Raw genomic sequence first — 27060 nt, 5'->3', positions numbered from 1 at the left:
GTTCCTGGCTTTGTTAATAAGGCTAACGGCAGATGGGAAAAAACTGTTCTTATGGCGTGAGGTTTTGGTCCTGATGGACTGCAGTCTCCTGCCAGAGGGGAGTGTATCAAAGAGATTGTGTGTGGGTGGGATCGGCCACAATCTTTCCTGCATGCCTCAGGGTCCTGGAGGTGTACATGTCCTGGAGAGATGGGGGATTGCCGATTGCCGATTGTTAGGATCCTACCTTCCTGTCTCTCCTTTTGTGTCTCCTCTCCCTTTCCCTATGTGTGTGTCTGTCTGTCACCCCTGTTCCCGCGGCTGGGCATCCCTGTACCTGCAGTTGGCTCCACCTCCAGGTGCTCACCTGGAGCACATTTCCTGATTGTTCGCAGTACTTAAAGAAGTTGCAGTCTTCTCCCAGTCGCCGGATTATTCTCTCTCGTCCTCCCATGAGTGTGTTTGGTCATCTGGTTGTGAGTACTACGTCTCTTCCACGCGTGCCTCATACCCGCTTCGTCGGAGCTCCTTGTGTTTTTCTCCGCTCAGTTTGAGTGCGTCTTTGTTTCTCGTTTTTCCACTCCTTTTGAGTGCGCCTTTTGTTTGTTTCCCTATCCGCTCGGTGAGCGTGTTTTGTGTTATCGTTTTGTTAATAAATTTATTCTTGGTTCTTTTAAGTCCTGTCTCCGGGTCTGCATTACTGGGTCCAGTTTATTATTGGCTCTCCAGCCTAACACCGATCACCTACTCTGCAGACCTAATGACACGCTGCAGCCTGCCCTTGTCCTTGGTGGTGGCAGCAGCGTACCAGATGGTGATGGAGGAGGTGAGTATGGACTCAATGATGGAGTAGAAGTGATGTGTAGAAGTGCACCATCATTGTCTTTGTCAGATTGAATTTCTTCAGGTGCCGTAGGAAGTACATCCTCTGCTGTGCTTTCATTATGAGGGAGCTAATGTTCGGCTCCCACTTGAGGTCCTGGGAGATGATAGTTTCCAGGAAGCGGAAAGACTCCAGAGTGTCAATAGTGGAGTCACAGAGGGTGATGGGGGCAAGTGAGGATGAGTTGTTCCTGTAGTCCACAACCATCTCCACTGTCTTTAGAGCGTTGAGCTCTAGGTTGTTCTGGCTGCACCAGGTCACCAGATGGTCAACCTCCCACCTGTAGGTGGACTTGTCACCATCAGAGATGAGTCCGATGAGGGTGGTGTCGTCCGCAAACTTCAGGAGCTTGACAGACTGGTGACTGGAGGTGCAGCTGTTCGTGTACTGGGAAGAGAGCAGGGGAGAAAGAACGCAGTCCTGAGGGGATGCGGTGCTGATGGTGTTTGCATCGGAGATGTGTTTGCCCAGCTTCACACACTGTTTCCTGTCAGACAGGAAGTCCTTAATCCACCTGCAGGTGGAGTCAAGCACGCTCAGCTAGGAAAGATTCTCCTGAAGCAGAGTTGGGATGATGGTGTTAAAGGCAGAGCTGAAATCCACAAACAGGATCCTGGCGTAGGTTCCTGCGGAGGGCCTAGTTGACTCGTCTACAGACCCGTTGGCTCTGTAGGCAAACTGCAGGGGGTCCAGGAGAGGGTCGGTGATGTCTTTGAGGTGTGAGGCCGTGAAGTTTTCATTTCAGGTCTTCGTCGAAACAAGCAACGGTGTGATGATGGTGTAGAAAGAACTCTGCTGATACAAGTTTATATTGAAGAGAACTTTATTAGCAAGCTTAATATCAGATCAGATGCCGGTAGCCTGATGGAGAGCCTGGGTCGAATCGGTAGGATCTCTGTCCTTCTCTCCTTGATCCCCACTTAGACAGACCACCTCTAAAAAAGACTTCAACAACTCACAGATGTTATTGCCCCTATACCTTGCTGTCTTTAGGACACTCAAATGCCCATATTTATCCCCGTTGATGGATGTGACAGGTCTGTCTGGAGGTCTCCATCCAAGGAGCCTCTACAAACACATTCCCACATATGGTTTTACTTGACCTGGTCCAGCTCTGGGCTGCACGGTGGTGCAGCAGGTAGTGCGCGTGCCTCACAGCAAGAAGGTTGCCGGTTCGATCCCCGGGTCAGGCGGGGCCTTTCTGTGTGAAGTTTGCATGTTCTTCCTGTGCATGCGTGGGTTCTCTCCGGGTACTCCGGCTTCCTCCCACAGACCAAAAACATGCTCATTAGGTTAATTGATGACTCTAAAATTGTCCGTAGGTGTGAGTGTGAGTGTGAATGTTTGTTTGTCCTTGCATGTGGCCCTGCAATCGGCTGGCGACCGGTTCAGGGTGTACCCCGCCTCTCGCCCATTGTAGCTGGGATAGGCTCCAGCCCCCCGCAACCCCGAAAGGGATAGGCGGTATAGATAATGGATGGATGGATGGATGGTCCAGCTCTTCTTTGACCTTTACCCTCCAAGGCTCCGAGTAGACTGAGCTCAATACATGCCCTTAAAGTGACCACACTTTATAGTTCAGTTCTACCATTTTAATGTATTGGATCAGACACCTCAGGTGCTCAAAGGACTTCGTTTAAGTCCTTTTGAGCGCCCTTTCAGGTGGGCATTGGTGGAGGTGACTGGAGCTGGAGCTGTTGGGAGGTGTAGTGGGGGATGGTTGCTGGACTGTCCCTTTGTCTTTCAAAGCTGCAGCAGAACTCGTTCAGGTCGTTGGCTAGGCGTCGATCGTAGGCTTGTAGTTAGTGATCTGCCTGAGCCCTTTCCAGACAGACACAGAATCATTAGCTGAGAAGTGGTGTCGGAGCTTCTCAGAGCACAGTCATTTATCCTCTTTCACTGCCTTGCTAAACTTGTACTTCAACTCTTTGAATCTGTCCTTGTCCCCACTCCTGAAGGCCTCTTCCTTTGCCAATCTTCGCTGTCTGAGTTTGGCTGATAACCAGGGTTTGTCATTGTTGTAACTCTTTCAGATGGTTTTAGAAGAATCTAATCAAATCAAACTTTATTTATATAGTACATTTCATACATAATAAAATGCAACACAAAGTGCTTCACAAGAGTTAAAAACAATATAAATCAAAATAGAACAACACTGAAAACCCATCCCTCCCACCCTCCATATGTACAAACACCCACCCTCAACTACACATACACGCACGCACACACACGCACGCACACGCACACACACACACACACACACACACACCATAGACAATAGCAGGGGTAGCGAGACATGGCAGGGCACTAATGATTGAGGAGAATGCCACCTTTGGGGTTGTCCACACCGAGAGTCATCAGGGACTGTGAGCACAGGGGGCGCCCGCACCCGGGCCCACCTGACCCTGACAGACCGGTGGACCCCAACACCAAGGTAGGGAGTCCCCCCACCAGCCGGGCCGAAGGGGCTCGAGGACAGCACCCCTGGCAACAGATCAGACACATCTCTCAGTGTGGAGGACCCCCCGAGGAAACACTGGAATTAGAAATTAAATTAAACAGTTAAAAGAAGAAAAGTTCATAAGATAATCAGTAAAGTAGATAAAATAGAGTAAAATAATGCAAAATATAAAACAGCAACAGCAGGCATCAACATAAGATAAATGATAAAATGTAATAAGATTTTAAAGGTCAGCTAAAAGCCTGATTAAAAAGGTGCATTTTTAACCTTATTTTAAAAATATCAACAGTCTCTGCAGTCCTGAGGCTCTCTGGTAGGCTGTTCCACAGATGTGGAGCATAGTGGCTAAAAGCCGCCTCACCGTGGGTTTTTGTTCTGGCTTTTGGTATGGATAAAAGAAAAATGAACATAGTCGGGCAGTCCAGATATTTTTGACTTTTGAAGCCAATAACATGACAGAGACTCACTACAAGGACCACAATCACACTTATATATATCAGAAAAGCAGATGCTGGGAAATACACCTGCTGGACAAATGAATGTCATGGACATGGGTAGAAACTTGCTATAAACCTGTGACCCTTAACCCCACCCCTGTCACAGCCCCCTATCTATCAGAGACCCACAAAGAGCCACGTAAAAAGAAGTGTGCCAAAGAAGCTTGGCCAGGCAAGAAACCCACCCCTCCACTACTCATCTAATCAGTTTCTTAAGGTTGTTGACTCTCAGGTTACCAGCAGATTTGTCAGGGACTGTGACCTGACAGAGGTGGAATCATTTACCTCTCAGTTGTTTTTTTATTTCTTGTGTTATTCATCATTGTCGCAAAAAGGCACCACACAATTTCCCTGAGTCACAGTGACAGGCCTGTTGCACACAACTTTAAGCCGTCCAAAGTCTGTTTGTGGCATCCAATGAATGTGGTGCCATCAGGTTTGAGTTATTCATTTGGATTTGTCTGCAGATAAAAGCCATTTTTGCTGTCCAAACATTATGTTGCTCTTATTTGACCTTTGGCCTTTTCAGGCATATTGACTTTTAAATGTTTTGTTGGACATGTTAGTTTTCTATGTTTGCAATTACTGGACTGTTCAGTCACCACTGTTTCGTGGCCGTGTGGATTTTGTAATCATATGGCTGTAAATAAAAATTGAATTACTTTTGACTCACAAGTGAGAAGTGTGTATTGCACAGTCCTGCGACTGTTCTGGAGATTAACCTTAACCTGGAGATCTCTTTCCTGGTAATGAATGAGTTCATGCGGCACAGGTAAACCACTTTCATGACAGTTCAAAAGTGACTTTTGACCCAGTGGCAGTAAACTCTGTTAAGTTATTAGAACTGTTCATGGAATTGTTTGGATCCTACTGACCTGTCCTCACCTAGTGTGTCTCTTTGCCCTTTTTTCCTAGTATTTGTTGTCTGTCTGTTTCCCTGCACCCAGTCAGCTCCACCCCCTCAGGGGCTCACCTGAGAGGCATGTTCCTGATTAGGCACAGTACTGAAGGAGAGAGCCCACTCCTACCTGTGCCAGATTATTCCTCCCCTTTCCATGGCAGCGTCTGTTCATTCCCAGTGTGAGTACGTTCAATTTCCTCCTCTCCTCCAGAGTTCAGCTGATGTTCATTGTCTTGAATTGCCACTTAATTGTGTGCTTCTTTGTTACAGTGCCTACCTGCCACTTCAGCACGTGCCTCACCTCAAACCCGCCTCATCGGAGCTCACTTTGTTTATTTCCACTCCTTTTGAGTGCGCCTTTAGTTTAGTTATTATCCACTCAGACAAGTGCGCTTTCTGTTGTTCATTATTGTCAATAAATCTTTGTTCAAGTGAGTCCTGTGTCCAGGTCTGCATCCTTGGGTCCAAACAAATCCATCCATCCATCCATCCATCCATTTTCACTTGCTTCATCCAGGGCGGGGTCGCGGGGGTAGCAGTCTGAGCAGGGACACCCAAACTTCCCTCTCCCCAGACACTTCCCCCAGCTGTTCCGGGGGGACCCCGAGGCGTTCCCAGGCCAGCCGAGTAACATAGTCACTCCAGCGTGTCCTGGGTCTTCCCCGGGGCCTCCTCCCGGTGGGACATGCCTGGAACACCTCTCTAGGGAGGCGTCCAGGGGGCTTGCGATAAAGATGCCCGAGCCACCTCAGCTGACTCCTCTCGATGTGGAGGAGCAGCGACTCTACTCTGAGCTCCTCCCGGGTGACAAAGCTCCTCACCCTAGCGCCCTGCCACTCTGCGAAGGAAACTCATTTCAGCCGCTTGTATCCGGGACCTCGTTCTTTCGGTCATGACCCAAAGTTCATGACCATAGGTGAGGGTAGGAACGTAGATTGACCGGTAAATCTTCACCACGACAGACCGGTACAGCGACTGCATTACTGTAGCCGCTGCACCAATCAACCTGTCAATCTCATGCTCCATCCTTCCCTCACTCGTGAACAGGATCCCAAGATACTTAAACTCCTCCACTTAAGGCAGGAACTGTCCCCCAACCTGAAGGGAGCAAGCCACCTTTTTCCGGTCGAGAACCATGGCCTCGGACTTGGAGGTGCTGACTCTCATTCCAGCTGCTTCCAAACAAATCTGTCGAAAGCATTTGACACAGTCGACCACGTTATTCTTGCACACAGACTCCGTAAGATTGGTTTATCCAGCCAGGCTGTAATGTGGTTCAACAACTACCTATCAGGCAGAACACAGCATGTCCAGGTCTCTGGGTCTTCTTCTTCTTCCCTTCTTCCTGTTTCAAAGGGTGTGCCACAAGGCTCCATATTAGGGCCATTGCTCTTCACAATATATGTCAACAACCTTTGTGATAATTTGCCAAATACTGTGTCCCACTTTTATGCTGATGACACAGTCATTTATTGTTCATCTCCATCAGTATTACAATGCTTTGAATACTTGCAATCTGCTTTTGATGTTGTCCAGTCCCGTCTGAACGAACTTAAATTAGTGCTAAATGCAAATAAATCAAAGGCTATGCTCTTTTCAAATGGCAAGCAGCTCCCATCGAACATTCCCAGGTTGTCAACTGTCCGGAGCTGAAATTGAATTGGTCACCTCTTATAAATACTTAGGTATTTTGATTGATGACAACCTGACTTTCAAGCCCCATGTTAATGATCTTGTTTCTAAGCTGAAACTTAAATTAGGTTTCTTCTTCAGAAATAAGCATTGTCTTTCACTTCGGGTAAGGGAACGTTTATTCTTAATGAACTTTTTACCTTTACTGGATTATGGAGATCTGCTTTTTATGAATGCATCTGACCAGTCTCTAAAGAAACTGGACATAGTTTATCACTCCGCTTTGTGATTCATGACTGGTAGTGATCATCGTGTTCATCATTGTTCTTTGTATGCTGCCGCAAGGTCCCCCTCTTTATCTGTTCGCCAGTTCTCCCACTGGATGTCTTTTATATATAAATCTATACTTGGTCTTCTCCCCCCATATTTGTGCCTGTACATGTGCAGAACCTCCAGCCATTACAGCCTACGATGCCAGGACATCATACAGATGCAGGTCCCAAGAGTTAGGACTGAGTTGGGGAAAAAGGAGTTTAAATTTTCTGCCCCCTCAAGCTGGAACAATTTACAAAAGGATTTAGGACTGACTGAACTTATTAGCCTGGGGGATTTCAGATCAGTTTTGAAGGATCGAGAAAGGAGATCTTTCAGCTGTTGTGTTTGCCATATGTAACCTGTAATCGTTTGTACATTATCACTGTCTGTATTCTATGCGGTGTTGTTTGTTTGTGCACTGCTTTCTTAGCCAGGTCACTCTTGTAAAAGAGGTTTTTAAATCTCAATGAGTTTTTTACCTGGTTAAATAAAGGATAAATAAAAATAAAAAATCCTTTTGACAAAAGCCTAACAGAAATAAAAAATGCAGAGACAATGTTACGGGCTCTATGAACATGCTAAGAGCTGAGAACTTATTCATGTATTGGATATTGCATTTACAAATGAAGACAGGAAAATCTTGTTTTTCAAACATTTATTTAAAACTGATTTATTACAAATTTCCTGCCACAATATATTCTGCAGGTCCTCTACCTTTTTCATGATAAAGTGCAAGCATGCCTCAATAAAATCTCTCCCAGTGTGAGAAAATTAGTTTTTCAGCAAGTAATCAGTCGTTGAAAATAGTGACAAGAAAAAACTGCACAGTTTGTCATTTGATCATTGTGGATCATTGTGAGTATGAGAATTAAAGTTCCTGTGTGTAGATTTAGTGGCATCCAGCAGTGACGTTACAGGCTGCAGCAAACACAAAAGGCTTCAGGTTGTTATACACTAATGAAAGCATCATTTTGAATATTCAATTTCTGCCAATAGATCACGCTAAATCCTACTCATTAAACCATTAAAACTTAAAATATTAGAAATGAAGACACTTCAGATATTCAGATTTCCCTTGTTTGAATAATGTGTTTTCCAGGTCGACTGCATTTCCTGCAGGGACTTCTCTTTATGCTTGTGGATCAATAGATTTGATCTTGATGTGGATGCCATTGATTGAGCGAAGCACGACTCGACTAAGTATCTTGGGTTTGTGAGTGGTGTCTTCCATCAGCTCGTATTTCTTCAGTGTCAAGGCTGTCGCAACTTTCAGCTCATTCATGGCAAAGTTCTGACCAATGCAGTTTCTGAGGGAGAAAAACATAAAAAAATGCTTTTAAGCAACAACAGAACAGGACAGTAACATGTAATCAGTAACAGAATTCTCATTTGTCAATGTGGGCTGACATTACATTAGAACAGATATGGCAACAACCCAGCAGTAAATGTCAATATGATGAAGAAAATGATTAACGAGCTATAACCTTCACCAAATTAGTTCTTACTACTTCTTTACTTTTAAACTGAATCAGTAGAGAAATTACTTTTGTCCATCTCAGTAAGTTTTGTCATAAGTATTTGTAGACTCCAGTCTGTAATTACTTTCATTGACTTCATTGAATAATCCACATAACTCAAGCAGGATATCGTACTCAGAGGACTAAAAAATATCTCCTCAAATTTTAATAAAACAGTTACCAGGTTGGTGGAAAGGGGGCTGGTGCTCAGTTAAACATCTACATATTACAGACCTTTGTCAGATAAATGAATACACATTGAGAAGCTGTCTGGTGAGAACCTCCCTCCCCAGTGCTATCAGGTGGAGACAAACCTTGGCCCAGCAGAGAAAGGCACAAATGCATGAGGTGACCTCTTGGAAGCATTCTCTGGTAGGAAACGCAATGGGTCAAAGACCTGTGTTGAAACAAGATGGAAGGAACAAATGCCAGTGTGGTGTTTATCATCTGGGTGCTGGCCAGCTAACCTCTCCAGGTTGAATCATAAATTAATCAATTATGCACCAATTTCATGACTCAGTCACCTTTTACAAACATTTCACGTGTATGTAAAGTGTGCTGGGCCAGCACAGTAGAGAGGGATCATATGTTTATATAGTTTATACTCATATTAAATATACTTTTACAAATTGTTATCACTGATTATATGAATAATGTGCACCATGTCGTGAGTTGGCAAAAGTTAGCTTTCATTTCTCAGAGATTTGCTCAGAACTGGACTTACATCAGGGTTTTCCCAGACAGTTGCATTCCTGTGAATCCCATACACACTTGTTCCGATGAGACAACCTGCACATAAGAGAAGAAAAAAATGTTTTTGTTAGGGACTGTTCACAGACAGGACACATACAAGGTGTATGGATATAAAATGAATACATTTTAGTGTGAGACACATAAAGCTGCCACCACCATTCACAACAATGTCAGTGGTTCAGACATTGACTGTTGGCCAATGTTTCACTATGTGATCAAACAGTCAAACTCACATAACTTTAGAAAAAAATGTGTATGAAGTGATGAAACATTAAAGCTGCTTACAGGGAAGAAATTTACGTTATATACTGTATATACCTGTCTATAGGCCAAAGGTGCATTATGAAAAACAATTTCAGACTATTCAAGTTAATAGTTGATCTTGTACCAGTGAGGTAAACATTATTATTACACGATGCGACAGAACGCTGTCTTATCTACATGAACTGCCTGAAAACACTGACAACAAACCTGCTGGCAGAGTCCTTCCATCAAAAAAAGTAATAGGTTTGGTGGTAATTCTGGATATTCTTGGTACAGGAGGGTAAAGACGGAGGGATTCTTTTATGCACATTGTAGTGTATGGAAGTTTACTGAGGTCCTCCCTTAAAATAACACAGATTTATGTTGTTAGTTGTCCATACTCTTTAACAATACAATGATGGCAAAAATCACACCAAAACCAGCTGTTGTGACACAGACCAACTAGCGCAGACTTGCATTGCAAATGGCAATACTTTCAACTTGTGAGCCTACCACTCCACGGTGTCCTTGCCCTCCAGGACTTGCATGACCTCATCCCTGCAAATCTTCTGGTGTTCTGGGTTGCAGGCCAGACAGTAGAGGATGAAAGAGAGGCCACTGGCGGTGGTGTCATGGCCCTCAAACATGAAGGTGTCCACTTCTGCTCGTAGATCTTCATCTGACAGACCCTGCTGCTTCTCATCCTGAAGGAAGAATTACAGACAAAAACATCAAAATAAATGAGAATTTAACAACTATATGCTAAGTGCCACAACTACAACGACCAGAGACAGTCACTATTTATTTTTAACACAGATAGAACAAACATGTCTGCTCCTTCACCAGGTCAAAAGTAGAGTTGGCAGGGACAGGAGAACTGGGCCTTTTCACACAAAGAGCAAACAGGGAAAAACTGGAAACCATGTTCTCAACTAGCCAAAACCACAGTGTGTGTTTTGACAGAGGACATTTTTTAACATAACACAGAGTTACAGAGGTGTTATTGGGTATCTTATTGTGTCTCACTGAGAATATTTACTGAGCAGTAGTTGATGGAAATCAGTCATTTTCAAAAATGGTCCTGGGTTGGACATATGCCTGTGATCAGCTTGTTGAACAGGGTGGAATGACTTTATGTTGTGGTGTGAAAGGTTATTTCTTGAGCTAATTTCTGCCCTGCTACACTGACTGTTTAATCAACATTGGATAAAACTATTTTATCTTGTTAATCTGGTGAGAAAACACTGGACAGGCTTGTATGCTAGAAAAACAGTTAAGGTGAGTCAGGTGTCAGTGTGTTGTTTTCAACAAGAATTTTCTGAAAGTCAGTAGATTGGAGCAGATATCACTGAACATACTTTTGCAAAGAGAAGGATGTCCAGAAAGTCCAAGTATCTCTTGGCTTGTATGCGGTCCAGCTCCTTCTCTTCCTTTAGAGCTTCTTTCCTCTTTCTTATGACTTCCTCTTCAAAAGACAAGATAATGGATGAGTTTTTGCAAATTGATAAAATCCAGTATGATTGCCATTTGCCATTGTTAATCAAATTATGTGTTCAGGTCTTACCTGTATGACTGTGAGCGATCCTGCATGCTTTCCTGTATTTGAAGCCATGTGGGCTGAGATAGAAAATGAAGTCGTTGTGGTATGGAAATGTCCTCAGCCGCACGTTAATCAGATCACTGAGCTCATACACTGCTTTGATGTATGCATTTGTTCCACTGAAATAAGAATGTCGGCAAACTTTAAGAGACACATTTCCTCCACTCATGATTCAGACAGCTGAAGCAGTGAACAACATACAGAACTGAAATGGCGGGAAAAGGTTTGCATGGACTCACCCCTCGGTCTGACACTTGCTGTTGTAGCTGAAGCCACATTTCAACATGCTGTCCAGTGTCATCAGGCTGACATGCTCAAACAATTCAAAGGACTTGTTGGTATCTACATAACGTTCCCATTTATCCTGGAAACAGTGAGAGAACAGATGTGACATCTCTGCAGGAGACGGAAAAAACTCCAACGCACTCACCAACTCTGACACAAAATGTCATGGAGACAGTCTAAGCCGATATTCTTTAACATAACTTCACCACTATGTTCTTTAGTATTACTTTAGTATTACTTAGTACTTGGTATGATTTGTCATTCACATACCAGCATAGTTTTAGCAGAGTCTGACATCAGTTTTGTGTATGGTTTCAAAACATCATAATGGAAACCTGGGGTCAAGAGCCTTCTGTGACGAAACCACTTCTGGCCCTTCGACACCAGTAAGCCATCCCCTGAAGACAAAAACGAAGAGTTTGTGTGTGAGTAAAGCAGCTAAACAAACAACTCTGCAAAATGCCAAAATATGCTGCAGGAGACAGACAAGTCAGTCTTACCAATCCAGGACTCAAGAAACCAATATGCCATATTATCTTTTGGCTCTGTTAGGGAGCAAACAAATGAAAATGTTGTTACATTGACCTTTAACTGCAATAGTGTAGTCAATGTCCCAGTAAAACCATCAGAAAGATTGCTAAATAAGTAGGCAGTAAATGTTTTTATCCCCAGGGGATAAATTGTTATGTCATAGCAACAGTACACCCATGAACCACAGGGTACAAGGAATAGGACATAAAACAAATATCAAATATCAAAAACACACAAGTACTAACATAGGTGTTAAAAGTAAAAGTAAAAAAGTATGTCCTTTAAACACAAGAGGCTATAAAAAGCTCTGAATTGACTGCAATGTTATAACACACACCTGTCGTTGCCAGTATGGTTTTCGCATAATCTGGATGGTGAATGTTGAGGGAAGACACAAAGGGACCAAACCATAGTGGGTAAGCATAAGGGTACTGCTGTCCCCATTTCACCAACAGGTCCATGTCTGTCCCATCTTGTTTAAACTGAAAGTAAAAATAAAAACAGAGGAATTTAGACAAAAACCTTTCAATCATGTGGCCTGCATGCTTTGCAACTCCTTTCTCTCTGAATGACTCAATGGGCATGACTGTGCCTTTGCTTGAACTGTGATGTTTGCCAACTGCCTTCCTCTAATGAGCAGTAATATAAAAAACATACTTAGACCCTTGTGAGAACAGTGGCACAATCGAAAAACACTCAATTACATCTTAAAGTCTTACATTCAAAATATTACCTGAGTAAAGGTTAGTATTATTTGCATTATCACAAGTAAAAGAACTAATTCTGCAGAGTGGCTCTTCAAAAAAGAGGACAACAACCAAATACACGTTCTAATCTGGCAACCCCAAATCTGTCCCTTTTACTGGCCTATGAAAGCCATAAAGCAAAAGAAGGGCCAAACTGTTTGCCAAAAAGCAAATTGTTTACTTAAATTCTTTAAAAGCCGTATAACAACTTGCAAATCATTTTTAAAGTATGCACTGCAATAGCTCGTGACATTGCACCACTGCTATTGTGCTGACACATGTCATCCTAACATCTGGTAAAATGCATCGTGCAGGCTAACTAACGTAAAGTTGCTGATGTGTTACTGAGCCACTGAATTACCTCCTTTGTATTTCCAAAAAGCCAGTGGCTGGGTGGTCCTGGAAAAACGTCCAAGTTTCGAAACGCGGCCCTTCTTTTGCCGAGCAAGACAGTTAACTTATAGACGACAGCAGCGAGACAAATCAGCGCAAACAAGTGATGCACACGAGGCCAGCCCGACTGCAGTTTCACGAAGTCCTCAGTTAAGCCCATTGCGACGGTGCCTGGTTATCGCTGGAGGACAAACTCTGCAGACAGATGGCTGATGATGACCAGTGAAGCTCAGTTTAAACCGTCAGCTGGGTGTGCATTACGTAAGGCAGAGGTGGGTGGAGAATCTGCTCGGTCCTGTCAGTCAAATGACAATGTGCGTCCGGCAACAAGGCAATTTTATTTATGAAACGATGACCAAGATGCCAGGGTGTGAAATTTAGATGAAAAAAGCCATGTTAACAACAATTTAGGAGGAATAACAATTATGACAATCAACTTTATGCACCTCAGGCACAATCAAGAGGTCTTAGGCAGAGGATCTGAGGGGCCTGGCAGCTCAAACTGTATGTCTTGACCATGTCAGACAGACAAGACAGGGCAGAGTCATTCAGTGATTTAAAAACCAATTAAAAAATGAGAAATGAATACTGTGACTTCAGGGTGTACCCCGCCTCTCGCCCATTGTAGCTGGGATAGGCTCCAGCCCCCCGCAACCCCGAAAGGGATAGGCGGTATAGATAATGGATGGATGGATGGAATACTGTGACAGACAGGTAATCTACGGTTCAATAAACGGTTTGAAGATTGGAGTAATGTGGGCTCTCTGTCTGGTTTTCATCAGAACATGTGCTGCTGCATTCTGTATGAGCTCTAACAGACAAACAGCCTTCTTAGACACACTAGACAGAAGAGTGTTACAATGGTTCACCCTGCTGGAGGGAAAGGGATATATTCATTTTTCTGTGTCTGTTTGGGAGAGAGATGGTCTGACCTATGACTGGTGTTTAATGCAAATAATTGCAGTGCTCAGACAGTTTTTCTATCCCAGCTTTAACTCCAGTTAGTAGGACCTCAGTCTTGTCTTGATTTCATGCACAGATTTATGTGGAGACGTGCATGCAATCACATTTTTGATAGAACTGCAATCATTTGAGCTTATTGAGATGTATAGCTGGATATCACTTGCATAATTTTGGAATTTGATGCTGTGGTTTCTAATAACATTGGCGAGTGTTGACATATACAGACTGAAAAGACGTGGGCATAAGACAGAGCCCTGTGGGACACCCCGCATCAGGTCTATTTTATTGGACGAGTGGTCCTCCATGACCACATGAAATTGTTGACCAACTTTAAGTAAGACCTGAACCACTGAAGAACTGTGCCAGAGAGACCGACCCAGTGTTGGGGTCAATCAACCAGAATGTTATGATTTACCGCATTAAATGCAGCACAGATCTAACAGGACAAGTGCAAACAGCGTTTTCTAATCAGTGTTAACCCTGAGGTCATTTATAACTTTGACCTGAACTGTTACTTATTCAGATAAGGCAGGTTGGAGATTGGTCTGTAGTTAGAGATGACAGAACCATCTGTGTCTTTTCAAGCAGTGGATTAATTAAAGCAATTTATAAACCTGCAGGAATTGTGCCTGTGAACAGTGAGTGATTTTGTAGGAACTCCCTGTTACTACTTGTTAAATATCATAATCTTTGAGAATCTATTAATCGGTTTGGACTTAACTATTAAAAAAAATCAATTATGAATAAAAAACTGCAAATAAGGTACTGTGTGTGATATCTTTTTGTTTTACTTAAACAATTTCCAAAAATTATTTCCTAGATGTAGAAACTGCATAAATTTCAATATACATACAGCAATGGATACAAATTAAAATGTTTTACAAATGCATGTTTTAAACTGCACAGCAAGTAAACCTATATTTTCTGAAGTAACTTAAGATAGTCACTGCAAGAAATTCCAGTTTAAGTCAGGTTTAGCCGATGATTGAATTGTATTCACATTAAAATTACAGTTTTTGATTTACTCAAATATTACAAACTGATACTTTTAAGAAATGAAACTTGTTACTGTGCACATACTATCTCAACACTGTCAAGACGTGGAATAAATGCAACACGATCAGAAAAACAGTGTGGGTGAAAGCCACTGTAAATTCTCTGCATTGCATCTCCTCTGCATTGCCTGTTGGGCCACTTACGATGTGTCAAATTGAATTTAGTCGTCACACTCAATCTAAAACCTTCTGATGCGATGCAGAGTCTGTGATCTTTGTTTTGAAGAGCAGAGGGGGTGCTTCTGCCTGTTCAGTATTGTTTTCATCTCTACAGAGAGACGAGTGCCTCAAGCACGATGCAAAAAGGCTTTATTTTTCTACTGATTATTTGGAAGTCATCTCCTTTTGCCGCAGGAAAGTAACTATCATTTATGTTACAGTGCATTGAAAATTCAGTTTTGATAAGTTACTTATGGCAGTACATTATTCACATTTTACATTTTTCAAGCTACTGCTAAGCAAGCAATATGTTGCTAAGTGTGTACTGCACAGTCCTGCGACTTGAGATAAACCTCAACCTGGATGTCTCTTTCCTGGTTATGAATGGATTCATGCGGCACAGGTAAATCATTTTCATGACCGTTCAAATGTGACTTTTGACCCTGTGGCTAAATTTTAATCACCGTTTATGGAATAAAAAAATGCAGAGACAATGTTACGGGCTCTTTAAACCTGCTCAGAGCTGAGAACTGCTCCATGTATTGGATATTGCATTTACAAATGAAGACAGGAAAATCTTGTTTTTCAAACATTGATTTAAGACAGATTTATTACAAATTTCCTGCCATAATATCCTGCAGGTCCTCTTCCCTTTTCATGATAAAGTGCAAGTATGCCTCATTACTCTCCCAGAGTGAGAAAATGATCAAAAACTACAAGTTTTTTAGCAGGTAATCAGTGGTTGAAAATGGTCACTAAAGAAAAAACTGCACAGTTTGTCATTTCATCATTGTGATTTATTGTCAGTGTATAAGCTTAAAAGCAGAATTAAAGGTCCTGTGTGTAGATTTAGTGGCATCCAGCAGTGAAATTACAGGCTGCAACAAACACAAAAGGCTTCAGGTTGTTGGATCAACAGATTTGATCTTGATGTGGATGCCATTGATGGAGCGAAGCACCAGCCGAGGAATTATCTTGGGTTTGTGAGTGGTGTCTTCTATCAGTTTGAATTTCTTCAGTGTCAGGGCTGTCGCCACTTTCAGCTCATTCATGGCAAAGTTCTGACCAATGCAGTTTCTGAGGAAGGAAAACATGAAAAAACGCTTTGAAGCAACAACAGGACAGTAACATGTAATCAGTAACAGATTCTCATTTGTCAATGTGGACTGACATTATATTAGAACAGATATGGCAACAACCCAGCAGTAAATGTCAATATGATGAAGCACATGATTAACGAGCTATAACCTTCATCAAATTAGTTCTTACTACTTCTTTACTTTTAAACTGAATCAGGAGAGAGAAATGACTTTTGACCATCTCAATAAGGTTTGCCAGAAGTGCATGAATGAGAATTGTTTATTTTTTCCTCTTTCCAAGCAGAATTTGATGTACAGAACGTCTCAGGGCAAAGTATAAACCATCCATGGTAAGGGACAAAGATGCTGAATGGACAAAAAGTTGCTGATTTACCATATTTGGAAGCTCAATTAAATATTAAGTCTGGTTCTGTTAGTAGACTCCAGTCTGTAATTGCTTTCATTGACTTCACTGAATAATCCACATAACTCAAGCAGGATATTGTACTCAGAGGACTAAAAAAGTATCTCCTCTAAATCCTAATAAAACAGTTACCAGGTTGGTGGAAAGGGGGCTGGTGCTCAGTTAAACATCTACACGTTACAGACTTTTGTAAGAAAAATGAAAAGACATTGAGAAGCTGTCTGGTGAGAACCTCCCTCCCCAGTGCTATCAGGTGGAGACAAACCTTGGTCCAGCAGAGAAAGGCACAAATGCATGAGGTGACCTCTTGGAAGCATTCTCTGGTAGGAAACGCAATGGGTCAAAGACCTGTGTTGAAACAAAATGGAAAGAACAAATGTCAGTGTGGCGTTAATCATCTGGGTGCTGGCCAGCTAACCTCTCCAGGTTTAATCATTAATTAATCAATTTGCACCAATTTCATGACTCAGTCACTTTTTACAAACATTTCACTTGTATGTAAAGTGTGCTGGGCCAGCACAGCAGAGAGGGATCATATGTTTATATACTTCATACTCATACTATATATACTTCTATAAACTGTTATCACTGATTGTATGAATAATGTGCACCATACTTTCATTTCCCAGAGATTTGCTCAGAATTACATCTGGACTTACATCAGGGTTTTCCCAGACAGCTGCATTCCTGTGAATCCCATACACACTTGTTGCAATGAGACTACCTACAAAAAAGAAGAAAAAGTGTGTTTTAGTTTGGGATTGTTCAGAGATGGGACACATACAAGGTGTATGGATATAAACTGAATATATTTTAGTGTGAGACACATGAAACTGCCACCACCACTTAAAGTGTGAATGAGCAACAAGTCAGTGATTCAGGCATTGACTGTTGGCCAATGTTTCACTATGTGATCAAGCAGTCAAACTCACATAACTTTAGGAAAATGTGTATGAAAGTTGCTTACAGGGAAAACCATGAGGGGAAGTTGTAGTTTATATGCATTCAGAACGTATTCACACCCCTTTGCTTTCCCCACAATTTGTTATGTTACAACCTTCTTCCAAAATGGATTAAATTCCTTTTTTGTCTCATCATTGACACAATACCCCACAATGACAAAGTGAAAAAGGGTTTTTTTTGCAAATGTATTAAAAATAAAAAATTGAAATATGGCACGTACATAAGCATTTACACCCTTTACTCAGTACTTTGTTGAGGCATCCTTGCAGCGATTCCAGCCTCAAGTCTCCTTGGGTATGACGCTAAAAGCTTGGCACACCTATATTTACGGTATTCCTCTCATTCTTCTCTGCGGATCCTCTCGGGGACTGTCAGGTTGGATGGGGAGTATCACTGCACAGCTATTTTCAGGTCTTTCCAGAGATGTTCAATCAGGTTCAAGTCTGGGCTCTCGCTGGGCAACTCAAGGACATTCACAGACCTGTCCCGAAGCCACTGCTTCGTTGTCTTGGCTGTGTGCTTCGGATGATTGTCCTGGTGGAAGGTCAATCTTTGCCCCAGTCTGAGGTCCTGAGCTCCCAGGAGCAGGTTTTCATCAAGGATCTCTCTGTACTTTGCTCTGTTCATCTTTCCCTTGATCCTAACTAGTCTCCCAGTTCCTGGCGCCAATAAACATTCCCATAGCATGATGTTGTCACCACCATGTTTTACCGTGGGGATAGTATTAGCCAGGTGATGAGAGGTGCCTGGTTTCCTCCAGAAGTGACACTTGGCATTCAGGCCAAAGAGTTCAATCTTTGTTTCATCAGAAAAGAGAATCTTGTTTCTCATGGTCTGAGAGTCCTTTAGGTGCCTTTTGGTAAACTCCAAGTGGGCCGTCATGTGCCTTTCGCTGAGGAGAGGCTTCTGTCTGGCCACTCTACCATACAGGCCTGATTGGTGGAGTGCTGCAGAGATGGTTGTCCTTCTGATAGGACCCATCTCCACGGAAGAATGCTGGAGCTCAGTCAGAGTGACGATCGGGTTCTTGGTCACGTTCCTGACCCCCAAAGCCCTTCTCCATGATTGTTCAGTTTGGCCGGGTGGCCAGCTCTGGGAAGAGTCCTGGTGGTTCCAAACTTCTTCCATTTCCAAATGATGTAGACCACTGTAGACCACTCTGACATGCACTGTCAACACTGGGACCTTATATAGACAGGTGTGTGCCTTGTCCAATCAAATGAATTTACTACAGGTAGACTCCAGTAAAGTTATAGAAACATTTCAAGGATGATCAATGGAAAGAGGACGCACCTGAGCTCAGTTTTGACTGTCATAGCAAAGGGTGTGAATACTTATATGCAATATTTCAGTTTTTTATTTTTAATAAATTTGAAACATTTCCCAAAAACATTTTTCAGTTTGTGATTATGGGGCATTGTGTGTAGATTGATGAGACAAAAAAAAATGTAATCCATTTGGGAAAAAGGCCATAACATAACAAAATGTGGGGAAAGTGAAGGGGTGTGAATACTTTCTGTATGCACTGTAAATACCTATATTTTGGCCAAAGGTCCATTATGAAAAACCAAATCAGACAAACTCAATACAAGTTAATAATATATCTTGTACCAGTGAAGCAAAAGTTGTTATTATTACAGTATGCAACAGAATGCTGTCTTACCTACATGAACGGACATGATCTGAAAACACTGACAACAAACCTGCTGGCAGAGTCCTTCCATCAAAAAAAGTAATAGGTTTGGTGATGTTTCTGGACATTCCTGGTACAGGAGGGTAAAGACGGAGGGATTCTTTTATGCACATTGTAGTGCATGGAAGTTTACTGAGGTCCTCCCTTAAAATAATACAGATATACATTGTTAGTTGTCCATATTCTTAAACAATACAATGATGGCCAAAAACACACCAAAACCAGCTGTTGTGACACAGACCAACTAGCGCAGACTTGCATTGCAAATGGCCATATTTTCAACTCGTGAGCCTACCACTCCACGGTGTCCTTGCCCTCCAGGACTTGCATGATCTCATCCCTGCAAATCTTCTGGTGTTCTGGGTTGCAGGCCAGACAGTAGAGGATGAAAGAGAGGCCACTGGCGGTGGTGTCATGGCCCTCAAACATGAAGGTGTCCACTTCTGCTCGTAGATCTTCATCTGACAGACCCTGCTGCTTCTCATCCTGAAGGAAGAATTACAGACAAAAACAAAATAGATGAGGATTAAACAACTATATGATAAAGTACCACAACTACAACGACTAGAGATAGTCACTCTTTATTTGTAAAGAACTTTTTAAAATAAGTATGGAACAATGAAACCAGAAGAACGATGCATAAAATATACAATAAAGATAATGGCAGTGAGGTTGGTACGAAGTCAGAGAGATAACACAAGCTTGTCTGCTCCTTCACCAGGTCAAAAGACAGGAGAACTGGGCCTTTTCAAACAAAGAGCAATCACGGAAAAACTGGAAACCAGGCACTCGACAAGCCAAAACCACGGCCGCTGCTCAAGAGCGCCTCGAAAGAGGACAAAAAGCCTGGACACATTCTTTGTATCAGTGGCTACTAATATGCTGAATGTGGAACAGCTTAAGAACGTTAACAGCAGCCTTCTTTGTCTCCTTTTACACAGGGATTTTCCACCTCTGCATGCTATTTGCACCTTTTGCCAAATCTCTAATACAATATCAAGTTTCACGCATGACGTGTGTTTTAATGTTTATCTGCGTCATTGTTTCATTTTTAATGATCATACATTTCTGTGTGGTTATCCCTGCTGTCTTATATTTTCTGAAAGTCATTAGATTGGAGCAGATATCACTGAACATACTTTTGCAAAGAGAAGGATGTCCAGAAAGTCCAAGTATCTCTTGGCCTGTATGCGGTCCAGCTCCTTCTCTTCCTTTAGAGCTTCTTTCCTCTTTCTGATGACTTCCTCTTCAAAAGACAAGATAGTGGATGAGAATTTGCAAATTGATAAATTTGCTATTTGCCAACTGTTTCAGATTGTTGTTAATCAAATTATGTGTTCAGGTCTTACCTGTATGACTGTGAGCGATCCTGCATGCTTTTCTGTGTCTGAAGCCATGTGGGCTGAGGTAGAAAATGAAGTCGTTGTGGTATGGAAATGTCCTGAACCGCAGGTCAATCAGATCACTGAGCTCATACACTGCTTTGATGTATGCATTTGTTCCACTGAAATAAGAATGTCGGCAAACTTTAAAAGCCACATTTCCTCCACTCATGATTCAGACAGCTGAAGCAGTGAAGAACTTACAGAACTGAAATGGCAGGAAAAGGTTTGCATGGACTCACCCCTCGGTCTGACAGTTGCTGTTGTAGCTGAAGCCACATTTCAGAATGCTGTCCAGTGTCATCAGGCTGACATGCTCAAACAATTCAAAGGATTTGTCGGTATCTGCATAACGTTCCCATTTATCCTGGAAACAGAGAGAGAACAGATGTGACATCTCTGCAGGAGACGGGAAAAACTCCAATGCACTCACCAACTCTGACACAAAATGTCATGGAGACAGTCTAAGCTGATATTCTTTCACATTACTTCACCATTATGGTCTTTCTATACTTAGTATGATTTGTCATTCACATACCAGCATAGTTTGAGCAGAATCTGACATCAGTTTTGTGTATGGTTTCAAAACTTCATAATGGAAACCTGGGGTCAAGAGCCTTCTGTGACGAAACCACTTTTGGCCCTTGGACACCAGTAAGCCATCCCCTGAAGACAGAAACGGAGAGTTTGTGTGTGAGTAAAGCAGCTAAACAAACAACTCTGAAATATGCCAAAATATGCGGCAGGAGACAGACAAGGCAGTCTTACCTATCCAGGACTCAATAAACCTATATGACAAATTATCTTTTGGCTCTGTTAGGGAGCAAACAAATGAAAATGTTGTTACATTGACCTTTAGCTGCAATAGTGTAGTCAATGTCCCCATAAACCCATAAAAAAAGATTGCTAAATAGGTAGATAGATAGATCTGTTTTTATCCCCAGGGGGTAAATTCTTATGTCACAGCAACAGTACACCCATGAACCACAGGGGACAAGGAATAGTGCATAAAACAAATATCAAATATCAAAAACACACAAGTACTAACATAGGTGTTAAAATTAAAGTAAAAACATATGTCCTTAAAACATAAGAGGTGCTAAAAAGCTCTGAATTGACTGCAATATTATAACAGTGTGTCACTTCAGGAAAGAAAAAAATAGTTTCTCACACACCTGTCGTTGCCAGTATGGTTTTCACATAATCTGGATGGTGAATGTTGAGGAAAGAAGCAAAGGGACCAAACCATAGTGGGAAAGCATAAGGGTACTGCTGTCCCCATTTCACCAACAGGTCCATGTCTGTCCCATCTTGTTTAAACTGAAAGTAAAAATAAAAACACAGGAAGTTTGGCAAAAACCTTTCAATCATGTGGCCTGCATGCTTTGCAACTTCTTTCACTCTGAATGACTCAATGGGCATGACTGTGCCTTTGCTTGAACTGTGATGTTTGCCAACTGCCTTCCTCTAATGAGCAGTAATCAAAAAAAATATTTAGACCCTCTTGAGAACAGTGTAACAATCTAAAAACACACTAAAAATACTGAAGTTGCTGCTGTATTACTGAGCCATTGTATTACCTCCTTAACATGTCCCAAAAGCCAGTGGCGGGGTGGTCCTGGGAAAACTTCCATGTTTCGAACTGTTTCCCTTCTTTTGCCGAGCAAGACAATTAACTTATAGACGACAGCAGTAAGACAAAGCAGTGCAAACAAGTGATGCACACGAGGCCAGCCCGACTGCAGTTTCACCAAGTCCTCAGTTAACCCCATTGCGACGGTGCCTGGTTCTCTCTGGAGGACAAACTCTGCAGACAAATGACTGATGATGACCAGTGAAGCACAATTTAAACTCTCAGCTCGGTGGACATTACGTAAGGCGGAGGTGGGCGGAGAATCTGCTCGGTCCTGTCAGTCAAATGACAATGTGCGCCCGGCAACAAAGCGGTAGATAAGATAGATAAGTATTTTTTTATGAAATGATAACCAAGATGCCAGGGTGTGAATTTAAGGTCAAGAAATCCATGTGAACCACAATGTAGGAGGAATAGCAATCATGATAATAAACTTTATCTATGCAGCACCATTCGTGCATAAACTACAACACAGTGAGGAACATAAAAGCAAATAATGATAACATTGATGATAAAACAATAAAAATAAGGAACGTGAAATTGAGTCTAACATCGACAGCAGGTGAAGAAACATTTATCAGGTGAAACTGGAGAAAGTGATGGTAAAAACAGAAAATGAGATTTATTTTATCAGACACAAATCCCTTCCATTGTTGCTGGGTCAACATGACAGGTGACTCAAACTCTTTCAGATGGTTTTACAAGAAAAATGAACATAGTCGGGCAGTCCAGATATTTTTGACTTTTAAAGCCAATAACATGACAGAGACTCACTACAAGGACTACAATCACACTTATATATATCAAAAAACCAGATGCTGGGAAATACACCTGCTGGACAAATGGATGTCATGGACCTGGGTAGAAACTTGCTATCAACCTGTCACCCTTAACCCCACCCCTGTCACAGCCCTCTATTAATCAGAGACCCACAAAGAGCCACGCAAAAAGAAGTATGCTAGTGGGGCCTGTTGCTTACAAATTTTACCGGTCCAAAGTCTGTTTGTGGCATCCAATGAAAGTGGTGCCATCAGCTTTGAGTTATTCATTTGGATTTGTCTGCAGATAAAAGCCATTTGCGCTGTCCAAACATTTGCTCTCATTTGACCTTTGGCTTTATCAGGTATATTGACTTTTAAATATTTTGTTGGTCATGTTAGTGTGGCCCTGCAATCGGCTGGTGACCGGTCCAGGGTGTACCCCGCCTCCTGCCCGTTGACAGCCGAGATAGGCTCCGGCCCCCCCGCGACCCCAAAAGGGATAAGCAGCATAGGAAATGGATGGATGGATGGATGGATGGATGGATGGATGGATGGATGGATGGATGGATGGATGGATGGATGTTAGTGTGGCAGATTGAGTTCTCTCTCCCCCCCGCCCCGACCTCCTTCCAGTGGAATTAACTGGCAGCGGGCTGCGCTTAATCAGCTATCAGTGCACTGATTGCGAGGCGGGGCTGCTCACCTTTGTATCAAGGTGTGTTAACGCTGCTCTGGTTCCTCTTCCTAACCTTCGGCGTCTGGCGTGGCGTTTTGGCGTGCTGGCTGCAAGCACTTATGGCACTTCCTGGTGCCACACATCTATTGTGTGCGTAATGGGCGTGATATCGGCTGTTGTCCTCGCTGGCGGTGAATATAGCCCAGTACAATAGTCTCCGGCTCTGAGCTCTGGCTTTACGCGACTTGGTGCTGTGAGGTGGGTTTGGTGGAGTAATTTAAATCGTAGCCGGTTTCTGCCTGGTCCCATCTCTGCTTAAATTTTCTCTCTTCTTGGGCTTTGGTCAGCAGTTGGCAGAGTGCGCGATGGCCGTGCGCCCTCATCTCTCCATTACGCCTTTGGAAAGCTGTTTCCCGCTGGGTGATACTTCAAAGGCCCGGTTGTGCGCCACTGTGCAGTACTTCATCCCCCAAGTCATCCTCCGTCCCCCCCCCCCCCCCCCCCGGAGCAGGCTGCTGTTCTATATTATTATTTGTATGGTATGTGTAGGTTTCCACACAATGGAGCCTGGTCTGACGCTCTCGTCAATCCCCTCGTTATCATCCACACCGACGAAATAAAATCCACAGGACCGCTCGTAAAAGTTTAAACAATTTACTTTTGCAAAACAAAGAAAGGGTGATACAGAAAAATATAAAAACCGTGCGTTAAGCATCCATCACATCCAAAAACATTGACAACGAGGTAAAGTGATGAAGAGTTAAGGGACTTAGAGAGGTCAAAAAACCATATGGCTCCACTCTCACCTCGCCCCATTCCAAACCTGACTGACCTCACGGGAGCCTCAATCAAAGTAATTAAAGGTGTACAGCACCTCAAAAAAAAAAAAAAAAAAAAAATTCTTATATGCTCCCATCCAATACAAATATTACATAAATGACATTTTCATCCATTTTAAACCATCAAAACGCATTTTTAATCATAAACGAATTACATTATCATACAACTGAACTGAAACTACCTGTAAATAGGCCTTTTAATCCCTTCTAAACCAATTAACTTATATTACCATGTATTTTAGTTATTCTTAACTTCAATTATTTAGTAACCCTTTTTTTTAACCAAAAATCAAAGACGTGCATTTAGGCTCCTACAGTATGGTCCACAAAAGATTTATGGCCTGCTAAATTTCCTATCAGGGTGCAGACTCGCCAGAATTATTTGTGACAACTTTTTTCTTTTTTTATTTACAAAAGGACTGTATCAGTGCGCTATGGGGTGCCCATTGTATTTTGTTTATTCAAATTGATTTAGTGATTTGAACTTGATTTCTTGATTTTAGTGTTGATTTGTTTAAGATGTGTTTTTTTTTTTTTCTTTTATTGGTTTATTGATTAAACTGAATGGTTTATCATTTTCTTCTTTGCTTATTGGCAGGGGTTTTTGGTGGGATTTATTTGAGGGTTGAGTTTTGTTTTATGTTTTATATTGCTTTTGGTCAATTGGGGGTGTGTGTGTGTGTGTGTGTGTGTGTGTGTGTGTGTGTGTGTGTTTCTTGTGGTCGAATTAAGATAAGATAAGATAAGATAAGATAAGATAAGATAAGATAAGATAAGATAAGATAAGATAAGATAAGATATACCTTTATTAGTCCCACAGTGGGGAAATTTCAGGTATGACAGCTGCAAAAGTGGATAGCAAACATAGAGGGCATCAGTAAAAGGACATTAAATATTAAATATCAACCAACAATATACACAATATAAACAGGGAGTAATGAAATATGAGCAAACAATACTGATATTGCACATTGATATGAATATGAACCATCAGTACTGACATTTCACATTGAATGATAGTGAATAGTTTTTGGCCATTTTTCTTTAAGTTTGTGGCACCTATATAGGCCAACACTAACTGTGTCTTCTCTGTTGGGCAGGAGTGGTGGATTGTGAGCCAGTGGTAGGCGGAACTCCCGGTGGTGGTGTCCCCTCACTTTTTTGTTTGCTGTGTTTTGTTTGATGTAGTTAGACTTCACAGGTGGTGTGTTTCTTTTCGTTGGACCCCATGTTTGCAATTACTGGACTGTTTAATCACTACAGTTTAGTGGCTGTGTGGATTTTGTAATCATATGGCTGCAAACAAAAATTGAATTACTTTTGACTCACAAATGATAACTGCCTGTATTCTGTTTATTGCACAGTCCTGCGACTGTTCTGGAGAATAACCTTGACCTGGATGTCTCTTTTCTGGTAATGAATGAGTTCATGCGGCACAGGTAAACCACTTTCATGACAGTTCAAATGTGACTTTTGACCCAGTGGCAGTAAACTCTGTTCAGTTTTAATAACTGTTTATGGAATTGTTAGGATCCTACCGACCTGTCCTCTCCTAGTGTGTCTCTTTGTCCTTTTTTCCTAGTGTTTGTTGTCAGTTTGTTTCTCTCCTGTCTGTGCAACTCCCTGCACCCAGTCAGCTCCGCCCCCTCAGGGGTTCACCTGAGAGGCATGTTCCTGATTGGGTACTGATGACAGTACTTAAGGAGAGAGAGCCCTCTCCTGCCTGTCCCTTCGTTTACATGTAGCAAGGTATTTTGGAAAACGGATATTTTGGCTCCTCCATTTTCAAAAATACCATCGTGCACACATCATTTTCAAAAATGTTGTCGTTTACATGAACATGGATAAACACGCCGTCGAGCGCATCATAACTATGCCAAACCTATGGGCGCGAGTGTAAACAAGGTCGCTCACATGACGTTAAGTTTTCAATTCAATTCAATTCAATTTTATTTGTATAGCGCCAAATCACAACAGAAGTTGTCTCAGGACACTTTCCATATAGAGCTGGTACAGACCAAGCTCTTTTATCTACAAAGAAATCAACAATTCCCCCATGAGCAAGCACTTGGCGACAGTGGCGAGGCAGAAACCTCGAGCAGAACCAGACTCTGGGTGGGCGGCCATCTGCCTCGACCGGTTGGGTGAGAGAGGAAGAGCAAGAGAGGGAGAGTGAGACAGACAGACAGACAGAAATGCAGTCAGAGAGAGAGAGAGAGAGAGAGAGAGAGAGAGAGAGACAGACAGACAGACAGACAGACAGACAGACAGACAGACAGACAGACAGACAGAAATGCAGTCAGAGAGAGAGAGAGACAGAGACAGAGACAGAGAGACAGACATGCAGTCACAGTAACAGTGACAGTGGATGTAATAACAGCAGTAGCAGTTGCAGTGGATGTCAGGCAGGGCCAAGGCAGGAGATGCAGCTGAAATCCACAATCCAGATTCAGCCACTGTCCATGGGAACCTGCAAGACGACAAAGCACAGAGACTCCGGGGAAGGAGCTAAGTTAGTAACACGCCGTGGTAGGACATGAGAGCGTGCGGATGGAGAGGGACAGAAGGACAGAGGAGCTCGGTGTATCTTTGGATGTCCCCCGACAGTCTAATCCTATAGCAGCATAACTAGGGGCTGGTCCAGGACAAGCCTGAGCCAGCCCTAACTATAAGCTTTATCAAAAAGGAAAGTTTTAA

General features: G+C 42.4%; 2 protein-coding genes across 2 annotated transcripts in view; both read right to left on the bottom strand.

Moving 5' to 3' along the window:
• Positions 1 to 27060, bottom strand: part of LOC139333598 (cytochrome P450 4B1-like) — a 37199-nt gene that overhangs the window by 7070 nt on the left and 3069 nt on the right. The window contains exons 3-14 of the mRNA XM_070966129.1: positions 22035 to 22261; positions 21630 to 21774; positions 21223 to 21267; positions 20993 to 21120; positions 20697 to 20821; positions 20422 to 20576; positions 20212 to 20318; positions 19368 to 19558; positions 19083 to 19216; positions 17076 to 17140; positions 16682 to 16764; positions 15791 to 15990 (exon numbers count right to left, since the gene is read on the bottom strand). Coding sequence (XP_070822230.1) covers positions 15813 to 15990; positions 16682 to 16764; positions 17076 to 17140; positions 19083 to 19216; positions 19368 to 19558; positions 20212 to 20318; positions 20422 to 20576; positions 20697 to 20821; positions 20993 to 21120; positions 21223 to 21267; positions 21630 to 21774; positions 22035 to 22226 — 1548 coding nt within the window. The 5' untranslated portion in view covers positions 22227 to 22261 and the 3' untranslated portion in view covers positions 15791 to 15812. The remainder of the gene's footprint in view (positions 1 to 15790; positions 15991 to 16681; positions 16765 to 17075; positions 17141 to 19082; positions 19217 to 19367; positions 19559 to 20211; positions 20319 to 20421; positions 20577 to 20696; positions 20822 to 20992; positions 21121 to 21222; positions 21268 to 21629; positions 21775 to 22034; positions 22262 to 27060) is intronic.
• LOC139333599 (cytochrome P450 4B1-like) lies at positions 7317 to 13004 on the bottom strand. The gene is made up of 12 exons (XM_070966130.1): positions 12705 to 13004; positions 11935 to 12079; positions 11567 to 11611; positions 11337 to 11464; positions 11021 to 11145; positions 10746 to 10900; positions 10540 to 10646; positions 9695 to 9885; positions 9410 to 9543; positions 8910 to 8974; positions 8500 to 8582; positions 7317 to 7975 (listed from the first exon to the last, which is right to left on the bottom strand). Exons 1-12 carry the CDS (start codon positions 12894 to 12896, stop codon positions 7798 to 7800), a joined length of 1548 nt encoding a protein of 515 aa, XP_070822231.1. The 5' UTR covers positions 12897 to 13004; the 3' UTR covers positions 7317 to 7797.

Source organism: Chaetodon trifascialis, chromosome 7 (genome assembly GCF_039877785.1).
Source record: "Chaetodon trifascialis isolate fChaTrf1 chromosome 7, fChaTrf1.hap1, whole genome shotgun sequence".
Taxonomy (NCBI): Eukaryota; Metazoa; Chordata; class Actinopteri; order Chaetodontiformes; family Chaetodontidae; genus Chaetodon; species Chaetodon trifascialis.
Note: the sequence above shows the minus strand (reverse complement) of the source record. Positions and strands in the feature narration are given on the sequence as shown.

Excerpts from the sequence above, each read along its gene's own strand:
- LOC139333599 (XM_070966130.1), bottom strand. The coding sequence starts at position 12,896 with ATGGGCTTAACTGAGGACTTCGTGAAACTGCAGTCGGGCTGGCCTCGT. Across the intron at positions 11,612-11,934 it reads AACCATACTGGCAACGACAG|AGCCAAAAGATAATATGGCA; the intron begins GTGTGTGTTATA and ends GCTCCCTAACAG. Across the intron at positions 11,146-11,336 it reads ACTCTGCTAAAACTATGCTG|GATAAATGGGAACGTTATGT; the intron begins GTATGTGAATGA and ends CACTGTTTCCAG.